The following is a 13,287-nucleotide window of genomic DNA, read 5'->3' as shown; positions in this document are numbered from 1 at the left end:
TGGTAAGCTTTTGACTTTTTGCCAGTCTGATGGGTGAGAAATGATAGCTCTCTGTGACACAGACTTTTTCTATTATGAAGGGTTGTGGACATCCACAAAAGTAGACAGAGTTGTATAACTATAGTACCCATCATGTAACTCCAACAACTGTCAACCCAGGCCATGCCTGCTCCATTCCCTGCCCCCAGATTATGCCAGCAATAAGTTATGTCTGTATCAGTAAATAACTCTAAACTGATAAGGATTCATTTACTTGGTGACATAATCACAATAACATTATCACACTGAAAATAAAGATCTGTTTCCTTAATACCATTAGGCAATATTCTAATATCTAATTTTCTTAAATATGTCAGTTTTTAAAAAATGGGATTTATATTTATAGAAGGTCCACATGTTGTGATTATGTCTTTTTAAGTCTTTTATTTTTCATTTTTTTATTTTTTAAAGATTTTATTTGAGAGTGAGCAAGCTAGTGGGCAAGTGTGCCTGGGACCAGGGGAAGGGGCGGAGGGGGAGGGAGGAGGAGAGAATCTCAAGCAGACTCTCCACTGAGCCTGACTTGGGAGCTCAGTGACATGGGGCTCAATCTCAGGACCCTGAGATCACAATGTGAGCCAAAACCAAGAGTTGAAGGCTCAATCAACTGAGCCATTCCAGGCGCCCCTGTCTTTTAATTTATAGGTTGTCCTCTTGTTCCTTTCCCCCTGCTTCCTTGGAATTTATTTTTGAAGAAATATGTTAATATGTCCTGAGAAATTTCTTATAGCTTGGATTTTTCTATCTCTGTGATATGGTTTTACACGTCCTTCCTTTGTTTTCTGTATTTCCTTCCAGTTGGTAGTTAGATCTAGAGGTTTGGCAAAAATCAAGCTTTTTTTTCCCTCCTCAAGGTACTTTTTTTTTTTTTTTTTTAAGATTTTATTTATTTATTCATGAGAGACACAGAGAGACAGAGAGAGACATAGTCAAAGGGAGCCTGATGTGGGACCCCATCCTGGGACTCCGGGATCATGCTCTGAGCTAAAGGCAGATAGATGCTCAGCTGCTGAGCCACCCAGGTGTCCCATCTAAGGTATTTTCTTTTTTTTTTTTTTTTTTTTTAAGGTACTTAGACACATGAACTCTGGTTGTGTTTTTTGTGGTGTCAATGGCAATGCTTACTGCATCTCTGTTATTTTGGGATTTTTCTTATTATGAGTGAAGTCAAGCATCTTTTATGTTTAAGGGCCATTTTTAGATCTTTTTCTGCAGAATATTTGTTTATGTGTTTTGCCCATTTTTCTATGGAACTTTTGATGTATTTTCCTTGACTTTTTTTGCATCTCCTTAAATGTTAGGGAGATTAGCCCTTTGTGATGATGTAAGTTGTAAATATTTTCTACTGGTTTTGACTTTGCTTATCAGGTTTTTGCTATCCAAAAGCTTTTAAAAAAGTTATGCATGGTCAATTTTATCAATGAATTTTTTATTGCTACTGGATATTTTTTATTAACTTTTTAGAGATTTAAGTTAATATACAATGAACTGTATCCATTTAAAGTTTACAGTCTGATGAGTTTTGACTATATTGTGGCATGTGGCTGTAGTTCTTTCACACAGAATGGTATTTCATTGTATAGACTAATTGAATTTTATTTATCTCTTAATGTGTTAATGGACATTTGGGTTGTTTCTAGTTTGAAGCTATTAGGAATAAAGCTGATATAAATATTTGTGAAATAGTCTTTGCATACATATATGTTTTCATTTCTCTTGCATAAATACCTAGGAATGGAATGGCTGGGTCATACGTTAGGTGTATGTTTGGTTTTTTTGCCAGAACTTTTCCCAGAGTGGTTGTATCATTTTACATTCCCATCAACAGTACAGAAATACTGGATGTGCCACATCTTTGACATTTCATGTTGTTGTTTTGTTTAAGTTTAGCTATCTGGTGAGTGTTTATGGTATCTTTTTAAATTCAGGATTTTGAAGTATAATTTATATATGGTAAATTTTATTCATTTTGGAGCACAGTTCTATAAGTTTTGACATGTGCATCTATTGTGTAAGTTCCATCATTTTCAAGATATACAATAGTTACATCATCAAAAAAAATGATACTTATGTTCCTTTGTAGTCTTTTTCTTTATCCTAAGCCCTAGCAATTCTTTTTTTTTTTTTTAAGATTTATTTATTTATTCTAGAGAGAGTAGGGAGAGGGGCAAAGGTAGAGGGAGAGAATCTCCAGCACACTCCCTGCTGAGTGTAGAGGGAGCCTTGTGTGGGGCTCGATCTCACAACCACGAGATCATGACCTGAGCTGAAACCAAGAGTCGGATACCTAACCACTGAGTCACTCAGGTGCCCCTCAAGCCCTAGCAATTCTTTTTTTTTTTTTTTTTTTTAAGATTTTATTTATTCATAGAGACAGGGAGAGAGGGGCAGAGACACAGGCAGAGGGAGAAGCAGGCTCCATACAGGAAGCCCGATGTGGGACTCTATCCCAGGTCTTCAGGATCACACCTGGCTGCAGGCGGCACTAAACCGCTGCGCCACCAGGGCTGCCCAAGCCCTAGCAATTCTGATCTATTTTTTATCACTATAGTTTGTTTTGTTTTTTAACTTGGATGCAGTAAGGTTTACTCTGTTGATATATGGGCCTGAGTTTTGATGGATGCATTGTGGTGTGTCCTACCACAATTAAGATGCAGAACAGTTCCATCACTACAAAATTACCCTTTGAAGCCAACCCCTCCTTTCACCCACTGGTTTTGTTCTCTGTCCCAGTAGCTTTTGTGGTCTGGCTTCTTTCATGTAGCAAAATAGATTTTGAGATTTACCCATGTATGTGTAGTGGTTTGTTCCTTTATGTTGCTAACTAGTATTCTGTCGTATTGGTGGTATAGTTGATTCATTTATTGGTCAAAGGACATTGGGTTGTTTCTGATTTTTACCAGTTATAAATATTGTTGCTGTAGACGTTTGTACAAATTTTTGTGCCAACACAGCTTCCAGCTCACAGTAGGATTGTTGGGTTATATTATAACTTTATGTCTAACTTTATGAGAAACTGCCAAACTGTCCTTCCAAGTCACTGTATTATTTTGCATTCCCACCAGCAGTGTATGAAAGGGAGTTCACTTGTTCCACATTCTTGACAGCCCTTCATACTGTCAGGTTTTGTTGTTTTTGGTTCTTGCTCTAGCCATTCTGTTAGGTATGTTGTAGTATCTTATGGCTTTTATTTGCAGTACCTTCCCGACTAATGATTATGAACATCTTATCATGTGCTCATTTACTATTTGTATCTTCATTGACTTGTTTCTTCAGATTTTTTTGTCATTTTCCTATTTGGTTGCTTGTCTTATTATTGAATTGTAATAACTTCTTGCCTGTTCTTGGATATCATTTATCTGATAGACAGGTATGTACTAAATGTTTTTCTCATTCTGTGGTTTCTCTTTTGATTTCTTAGCAGTGTCTTTCAAAGAGCAGTTTTTAATTTTTTAAATCTGATATAACAACTACTGTATGGCTCAGGCTCTTTATATCTTAATTAAGAAATCTTTGTGTACTCCCAAGGTCATGAACACTTACTCCTATATTTTTTTTGAAGCTTTATTGCTGTAGCTTTTATATTTGGTCATGATTAATTTCATTACATTTTTTTTTCCTACATGAGTACTTAATTGTTCTAGCACCATTCATTGAAAAGACTCCTTTCCCTATGGAATTGTCTTGGCATCTTTGTTGAAAATCAATTGACAATATGTATGTAAGAGTCTGTTCCTGGATGCTACTCTGTTCTACTGATTTATTATATCTGTCTTTTTTTTTTATCAATCCTACACTGTTTTTATTGCTGTAGCTTTTTTGTAAGTCTTAAAATCAAATAGTGTAAGTCAGCCTACTTTATTCTTTGGGAAATAGATTTGGCTTTTCTAGGTCATTTGCATTTCAATATATATCATGGAATATATATAATCTATTTTTATAAAATATTCTTTTTTAAATTGGACTTTTTAATGGACTTTTTATTGGATTATTGTATCAGTACTTCATTCTTTTTTGTGTCTGTATAATATTCCATTGTGTTGGATAGAGCACATTGTGTTTACCTGTTGATGAACATATGGGTTGTTTCCACTTTTTGGCTATTGTGAACAGTGCTACTCTTAATATTTATGTGTGAGTACCTGTTTTCACTTCTTTTGGGTGTATATCTAGGAGTGAAAATGCTGAGTTGTATGGTAATTCTGTGTTCAACTTTAGAAGAACTACTAAACTGTTCTTATCAGCTGTTGTACCATTTGCAATGTGTGTGTGGGGTCCAATTTATCCACATCTTCGTCAGCATTTGTTTTCCTTTCTTTTAATAATCACCATCCTAGTGGGTATAAAGTGGTATCTCACTGTGGCTTTGATTTACAGTTCCCTAATTACCAATGATACTGAGCATCTTTTTTATGTTCTCTTTGGCCATTTGTATATCTTCTTTGGGAGAAATGTCTTTTCAAGTCTTTGCCTATTTTTTATCTAGATTGTTTGAGATGAGTTGTTATAGCTATATACTCTGGATATTAGACCCTTGTTAGATATGTAATTTGTGAATATTTACTCCCATTCTGTAGGTTCTCTTTTCATTTTCTTGATGTCCTTTGATGCAAAAAAGCTTTTAGTTTTGGGGCACCTGGGTGGCGCAGTGGGTTGTATCTGACTTTTGGTTTCAGCTCGGGTTGTGATCTTGGGGTCATGAGATTGAGCCCAGCATTGGGCTCCAGCTCAGTGCAGAGTTTGCTTAAGTTTCTCTCTCCCCCCAGCCTTGCACACTCCCTCTCTCTTAAAAAAAAAAAAAAAAAAAAGCTTTTAGTTTTTTTTTTAATTTTTTAAAAAATGTATTTATGATAGTCACACACACAGAGAGAGAGAGAGAGAGAGAGAGAGGCAGAGACACAGGCAGAGGGAGAAGCAGGCTCCATGCACTGGGAGCCTGACGTGGGAATCGATCCCAGGTCTCCAGGATTGCGTCCTGGGCCAAAGGCAGGCGCTCAACTGCTGCGCCACCCAGGGATCCCCAAGCTTTTAGTTTTTATGAAGTCCAATTTAACCTATTTTTTTCTTTTGTTGTTCATACTTTGGTGTCATACCTAAATATTCATTGCCAAATCCAAGATCACGAATATCAGCCTCCGTGTTTTCTTAAAGTTTTATAGTTTTAGCTATCTTATATTCAGATTGTTATCCATTTTGAGTTAGCTTTCATATATAATGTGAAGAAGGATTCACTTTCATTCTTTAGCATGTGAATATCCAGTTGTCCCAGCACCATATTTTGAAGAGGCCAAATTTTCCCCATTGCATGATGTTGGCACCTTTGTTGAAAATCAGTTGGCCATAGATGTATGGATTAATCTGGGCTCTCAATACTATTCCTTTGGTCTATTCTCATGGCACCACACAAGTGGATACTTTTTATTTTTGTAGAACAAAGGCACACTTGGAAGATACTGTGGGTTTGACTCCAGACCACCACAGTAAAGCAAGTATCACAATAAAGCAAGTCAAATGAAGTTTTTAGTTTTCCAGTGTATGTAAAAGTTACACTCACACTATATTGTAGTCTAATTGTGTAATATTATGTCTAAAGAAAACAATGTACATGTCTTATTTTAAAAATCCTTTATTGCTAAGAAAATGCCAACTGTCACTTGAGCTTGTAGCGAGTCAAAATCACTGATCACAGATCACCATAAAAAATGTAATAATAATAAAAAAATGTAATAATAATGAAAAGGTTTGAAACATTATAAGAATTACCCAGATGTGGCACAGAGACACAAAGTGAACAGATGCTATTGGAAAAATGGTGCCAGTAGACTTGCTCCATGTAAGGTTTGCTGCAAACCTTCAGTTTGTAAAAAAAAACCACTATCTGTGAAATACAATAAAGTGAAGCACAGTAAAAAGGAACTTTGCCTGTACATTAGTATAGTGTATTAATTTTTAAAGTTTTGAATACATTTTAGAAATTTTTTAAATGTTGGGTAAGTTCATTAAAGAAACTATCTCCTCTAAGTATCAGATTTATATAAACTCTAAGTGCCACACATATATAAACTTAGTGGATAATTTTGTTTAAAAATTTTTAGTGTGTCTTTTTCTATGGCTGCATACAGAATTGTGATTTAGATATGCAGTATATCAGGATGTGTTCCAATTAAATTTTTTTACTGTGGATTGAACAACCTTGGGCCTTTAAATGAAGAACTAGGTACATACATAATAAATTCAACCTGCCAAAAGATGTTGGTGCCAGCTCTAGAAGAATTGGAATAGAAATAGTCTGCAGATTTGCATCCACCAGGAAGGAGTCACAAATCTATAGTTTCTAGAGAAAAAAGAAAAAAGGCTAGGAACACTGCTTTTTACTCAAGTCATGGTTTTTAACTTTAATCAGTACAACAAAACTTTTAGTACTTTAAGGATCAGAATATGATATGCCTCTGAAGTCTCTTGTAATCTATAATTTTTCTCTTCTTCTCTCTCTCTCCCCCATAATAATTTATTTACTGAAGAAGCTGGGCTGTTTGACCTGCTGTTTCCCACAGTCTGACTTGAGCTAATTGAACCCCTGTGGCACAGTTTACTGTGTTCTCTACCTTCTTTATTTCCTGTAAATTGGTAGTTCAGCATACGCAGATCTAGAGACTGGATCCGATTCATATAAAAACTTTTTTTGTTACATGTTGCCGTCATAGGTGATGGTTGTGTCTTCCATTGAGAAGCACATAATACCTGCTTATCTCTCTTTTTCATGATGTTAATTTTACTTTGATTCATTTTAGTTTTAGCAATTCAAAGAGTTTTAGAGAGACGATGTGGTGTGGATGTTAAGATATAAGCTCTAGAGCTCAAGAGTCTTGGTGTATGTTTTCATTAATTATCTACTAGTTCTTAGAAAGTCACTTTCCCTTATGAGCGTTAGGTTTCTTATCTGTGAAATGGGGATGATGATGCCTATTCATTGGGTCGTTTTCAGGGTTCAGTGAGAAAATGCATGGAAAGGCACCTTGCACAGAGCCTGGCATATAGTTAGTGACCAATATGTGCTAGCTGTTGTTCTGTGAATTCAAAAATATTCTGGAATAATCTGAAAGGAAGATTATCTCGATTAATAAGTGAGGAATTTTTTTTTTAAAGATTTTATCTGTTTAAGAGAAGAGTGAGAGAGGGAAAGAGAGCACAGAGGGAGAGCGAAAAGCAGACTCCCTGCTGAGCAGAGAGCCCGATGCAGGGCTTGATCTCAGAATCCTAGGATCATGACCTGAGCCAAAGGCAGATGCTTAACTGAGCCATCCATGTGTCCCTATAAGTAAGGAAATCAGTTTGGAGAGCTAATTTTTTGGCTTACCTGGGTATACTTAGGAAAAAGAGTAAGTCAGTTGTTCAGCTGAGGTTAATAGCTCTCCTTTGTTCCCATCAATGTGTATAGTTGTATTTGGTAACCACTCAGAGTAAGCTTCATTTCAAACATGGTTTTTGCCCATGCTTCATGTATATTCACATTAACTGGCCCCCAACTTGTGTTGGGAAGTAGACTCTTTGTTAAATAAATTGTATAAAGCACATTTTATGCTTGAAGTCCACTGAGAAGTACTTACTGTCAAATGTTTTTATTTTACAGTGTAATGTTCAGGCTCAGAAATGCCTTATGTGGATCGTCAGAATCGCATTTGTGGTTTTCTAGACATTGAGGAAAATGAAAACAGTGGGAAATTTCTTCGAAGGTACTTCATACTGGATACCAGAGAAGATAGTTTTGTATGGTACATGGATAATCCACAGGTTTGTAAAATCCAAATGGTTACCTTTTTTTCAAAAGCACACAAGAATTTTAATTATTAAAGTACTTTAACATACTATATGGGTGTTATGATTTGTTTTCTCAGTCTGTGGGTAGATTTATTTCTACTGGCTGCATTCTTCCCGTCCTGCATGCTGAATGTCTGATGTCTTACTTGAATTTCAGAAAATGAAACTAAGTTTATTTAATAAAAATTTGTGCATGCATATATGTTTTTTATGCCCCTCCCCCACCCTGGAGGAGAAATGCTATCTCTGACAGAGAATTCAGAAATCATTTAAATAAAAGATACTGTCTCTAGGATAGAGACTGCAGTCTTTTGGTAAAGAAACTACTTGAGCTAGTTGACACTCTTGTGCACATGTAGTCTTTTCATCTTGTACTGGCAGATTTGAGTGTTAGCCAGTGTAATGCCATTCATGAATTGAAATGCACTTTGATTTTTTTTTGTTGCCTTTCAAATCAGTGGGGAAATGTTATAAATTAAAAATTAGAATCCCTGTTTTAAGATCTGTGAAAGACCTTGTCGAGTAGTTTTCTCTCCTTGTGAAACTCTTCATTCAAATTGGAATGGATGAAAAAAAAAATTGGAATGGATGTTGCAAGGATGAGTCCCTAGCAAACGTCTAAGCTGATCCTGTTTAGTCAAGGGAGGAGTGGGGAGTGATAGGAGGTTTCATTCTGTTTCACAAAGAAGGAGCTAGATCCTCTGACAACCATTCTAGTATTCTTTACCACCCTGTACTTACTTCAGGTGAGACAAAATGCCATGTACTAATGCATTTATATTTGTTCATATAGAATTCAAATTGTAAGGCATCTTAGCACAAATTCCACCTCCTTAATGCAGGAAACTTGCCTATCCCTGATCTTCACTTTAGCAGTTGCTTGAATTATACATTATGAAAAAGCACTTATGATATTTGTGATGCTCTAATTATTACTTGCTCTGTGAGCCAAAATCTATTTTCTTGTATCTGTTCCCCATTAACCTACCATGTCCTATGATTCTCTATAAAGTAAGTTTAGTCCTTTATCCAGACACAGCGTTTCAAATTTTGGATGATAATTTGTATTTTAATTCAGTGTAGATTATTTGAGTGCTGACTTTGAGACTTTTTTTTCCCTAGGAACTGTCTACTCTCTAGCCTTATCCTTATAGAGCTTATTAACACTGTTTTACTGCCTTATCTTTGGGTGTAACTACCTTTCTTGGGTGGTAGTAATCTGGCTATGCAACTACATGATTAATGTCTTTATTTACTTGGCCAGAGTCAGTGGAAGAAGGAACAGGTCAGCAGAAATCAAAAGTTCACATTTATTTATTACATAGATTTCTCCCCTTTATGACCCCATCTTTTTATCTGTGGTGCAGTGCCCTCCCAAACTCTTTTGCAAAGTGGAAAGTAACTTAATTCCCCTTGACTCCTTCTCCCTGCTCAATACTAGATCCTGGTTTCCGGTTCTTCTCACCTGCACAAGCCTTTGCACAGTTCTGGCCTGAGCTCTTCCTGGTTTGTCTCTCTTCACAACACCTGGTGGTGATAGATATGGTTTCTCCCAAATTGTATTTAAAGCTTCTTGGTTGTTTTTCCTTTCTTCATAATACTAGATTGTACCCTCAGAATTCCTCCTTTTATCAGCATTTCCCACCTACAGCTCAATGAAGGTGATCACAAAATGGACTATGTTTATTACACCAAAGGAAACATGAACTTAGAATTGAGTTAAGTCCTTCTTGGACATAGTAGCATTCAAAATTGACCCAGAGGGTGGATACGATTTTGGCTAAGAGATGGGGAATTGAGTATTACAGTGCTCAAAGAATAGCGTGGGCAAAGAAACCCAAGCAAGGAAGCCGGTGGCATGTGTGGAGAATAGGTCACTTTGTCTGTAGCAGGGAGGGTGTATATTAAAATTTGCATTAAGCTAGATCTTTTGCACTCAGCTGGAGCTTTTTCATATGAACTGTTCTTTTGTTTTTTTTTTTTAAGTTGTGATTTTTTTTTTTAAGTTTCTTTAAGCAAACCACCCCAGTGAGGAGCTCAAGCTCATGACCCCCAGATTGAAAATTGCATGCTCTTCTGACTGAACCAGCCAGGTGCCCCAACATGAAGTCTTTAAAAGCCAGATTTCTGTGGTGTAATGAGCACATTGGTTTTTATGAATGTAGTACAGAATTTTAAATCTGTTTATTTAGTGCTTAATAATTTTAATTCTTCATGCTAACTGATAAGAATCTTTTACAATCTTGACTCGGTAGCCAGTGAATTAGCCATCAGTATACCAGCGTTGTGTCATTTTTAAATGTATTAAGTCACATAGCTCCTGATGAAAACTTTAGTAAAATGTCTTGCTAGGATTATTGCGTTAGGTTGAACCACATGAAATTTCCAATATGTCACCATTTTGATCTACTAAAAAAAAATAGACCATTTCATGATTCAATGTAATTGCATATGTTACAGCGCTATAACACACTTCTGCTGATCATAATAAATAAATAACTCTGATAATGAAAAGGAAGTCAGTTTGGCTCACCTGTCCTTACGGAGCCATTCTTCCTTCATTTTCCTTTCTTTACCACTGAGCCGTTGGTTTAGAAGTCCATTCTAGTGTATTACTAGGGATCCATTCAGAGCTTTCTGTGTTTTGTTGGGATGTGTGCAATGGTGAAGAATTAAATAATGGAGTATCTGTATCAGAAACTGACTTCGAAGAAACTTGAAAAAGTATTTTGGCAAAAGGAGTATAGGAACACTTAAGAACAAATGGCTCATTTTCCTTTTTATCGTAAATGTCACTAGTTGATTATTTCTTGTTCACTGTCAGGGAACCGATTTTGAAAGCTACTTTTTTTGTAGTTGTACTTGGCAGTAATCATACTGATCCATAGAAACTAGGTATTTTGAATATTCTCTCTCTCAGCTACTTATATTTCCCTATACTAGACTACTGTTTAATCTGTGACCCTTCATGTCATGTGGCCATGACATAGTTCTTATTTCTCTTCCTCATACAAAGGCTTAGAACAGCTAGTTAAAATAATAAATTTTTGGAGGACTTAAAAGAAAAATAACAATTTTGAATGGAAGGGCAGCAGCATTTGAAAAATCACTTTAATAGTAGTTAGGGGGTCTTGAAGACATTTTAACATTTCATTTCCTTATCCAAAATTAAAAAAAAAATCAACAAAGCAACCTCTAAACATAAGACATTTTGTATAAGAACACAGCCATTTAAAAGTATACCTTAAAAATTATAATTTTATTTAATATACATATTTATGGTTTATACTTAGGAGCCCGAATATAGTATATAGTTTAAAGCAAAACATACACTGGGTGTTATTCTGTATGTTGGCAAATTGAACACCAATAAAAAATAAATTTATTATTAAAAAAAAAGCAAAACATAATGCAGTTTACATAGGAGTGAAAGTTTTGAAAAGACCTATCCCTGTCAACAATAATGAAGTTTATGTTTGGGGATCTTAAGTCTTTGAAATGTGTAGGCTTTTATATAATTAATTGTTTCCAGTAAGCTTAGAGAGAGAGATCTGGGAAAGGTACCTCCTACTCATTCATAAAAACAAACCCAAAGTTTTTCCTTTTAATGTACATTATGATAAAGTCAGTTAAAAAGTTGAACTTGGTTAATCTACAATGAAAGGAACTTTTAGAGTTAATATTGTTTTAATTTTACTTTTAAAATCTTCTATCAGTGTTTTCTTTTATATTCTTTATTATTTTTTTCCAGATATTTTTATCTGGTGTTTCTGCCTCCATCTTCCACCTCTACAGTCCGTCCAGTTTATTGTATTACAGGATATATCAAGGCACAATTTTGATTACAGAATGCCCACAAGCTTTCGCTAATGGTTCAAATTCTTAACAGTATAAGTTCTTTGCTACTTCTTTATTTAGGTCCTGTATAGTTAGGTTCTTGGTTCAAGTTCCCAAACCACCATTTTCTACTCCAACCCTATGTAGCCATTTTTCCATTGTAGTACAAAGCCTCTGGGTGTCCTCCTTGTAGCTCCTCTGCTTTCTCCACCTGGAATAGTCTCTCTTCTGCTGTTTGCGTTTCAGGTTTTTCCTTTAAAAACCAACTTAAATGCTATTCATTTCTCCACAGAGTCTTTCCTGATAGTCTGCCAGAAATGATTTTCCCTCTTCTTAATTCTTTTTTAGCTCTTCTAAGATCCAAAACCCTCCCTAGAATTGTTAAGGGAAGAATAGAAATATTTTAGTTCAAGTGTCAATGTATACATTTTCTACATATGGCTTAAAGAGTATTGGTTAATAATTATTTTGAAAAAGTGGTATCAGTGTAGATAAAATATGGCATGATTAAATACTAATGTATTTAAATGAGGGAAATCAATTTTTTGAGGGATATACTTGATAAAAATTTTTAATAGAATAATTTGTATAGTCTTTTGAATTTCTTATGATTGTATTTTTGTCTCTAAGTATTTTTTTTCCCCATTGCCTTTAGGAACAAAATCCAGTCTTGTTTTTGGTAAAGAAAAGTTTAGCTACAATGACAAAAATAGTCTTTTAGTTATAGAATGTATTATGGTGGAGCAAAATAGAGTTCGGTTTTGTTATCCACATTGTCAACTTGATTTATAAATTCTGAACTGAAAAAGTTGATTTGTAAAATATATCAAAAATTCTAATTTCTTAGCTTTATATAGTATGTGTAGAACATTCTAGTGTAATATAGATTAATGTTGGATTTTAACTATATATTAATAATTTGTTTCCAGAACTTACCTTCTGGATCATCACGTGTGGGAGCCATAAAACTTACCTACATTTCAAAGGTAGTTTTTCTATATTGTTTCACATTCATGCATGAATTAAAATTCCTTGGAATGAGATTGTGAATAAAAGGAGCAGTTTCCTTTCTGTGTTATTTAGTGCTGATGATGTTTGGGTCATATCATGCTAAAAATAGAACCTGATCACTGTGTATAGGAAGTTCTTTGATAAAATTAGGAAGAATATGGTGTTAATTTACAAGATGTGGCAAATTGCAAAAGTTAACATTAACTTTTATGATTAGGAGAGACATCAAAAGGACTAAGATCAGTTAACAGCTTCTGTCTTTGGGAAATCTGGAGAAGATTTTGTCTAAGTCTGTATTTAAACTGTTACCAACTTTTAATCCCATTACCTTTGATTTTTTATGTTTTATTTTGAAGAAAATAAGAACCATCTTCATGATAAAAAAAATGGTTTCTCCCTCATTTCACATTGTTTCTATTTTCTGTTTTCTTGTTTGCTGATATTTCTGAAATTTTTGCAGTCCTATTTTCTCAAAAATTTAGATTTGATATTTTCAGGTGTTTTTCCCCCTTTATTTTATTGGGGTTTTGGAAAATGAGATAGAGATGTTGAGGAGCTAGATCAATGGGTTTTTTTTTTTTT

General features: G+C 34.9%; 1 protein-coding gene across 10 annotated transcripts in view; it reads left to right on the top strand.

The window, feature by feature from the left end:
* The window catches only part of PLEKHA1 (pleckstrin homology domain containing A1), a 56,103-nt gene that overhangs the window by 8,477 nt on the left and 34,339 nt on the right, over positions 1–13,287 (top strand). For all 10 annotated transcript variants that reach the window (XM_072805020.1, XM_072805018.1, XM_072805024.1 and 7 more), the window contains exons 2-3: positions 7,670–7,830; positions 12,624–12,680. In XM_072805020.1, coding sequence (XP_072661121.1) covers positions 7,690–7,830; positions 12,624–12,680 — 198 coding nt within the window. In that variant the 5' untranslated portion in view covers positions 7,670–7,689. The remainder of the gene's footprint in view (positions 1–7,669; positions 7,831–12,623; positions 12,681–13,287) is intronic.

Source organism: Canis lupus, chromosome 29 (assembly GCF_048164855.1).
Source record: "Canis lupus baileyi chromosome 29, mCanLup2.hap1, whole genome shotgun sequence".
NCBI classification, from domain to species: Eukaryota; Metazoa; Chordata; class Mammalia; order Carnivora; family Canidae; genus Canis; species Canis lupus.
This window is presented reverse-complemented; position numbering and strand designations above follow the sequence as displayed.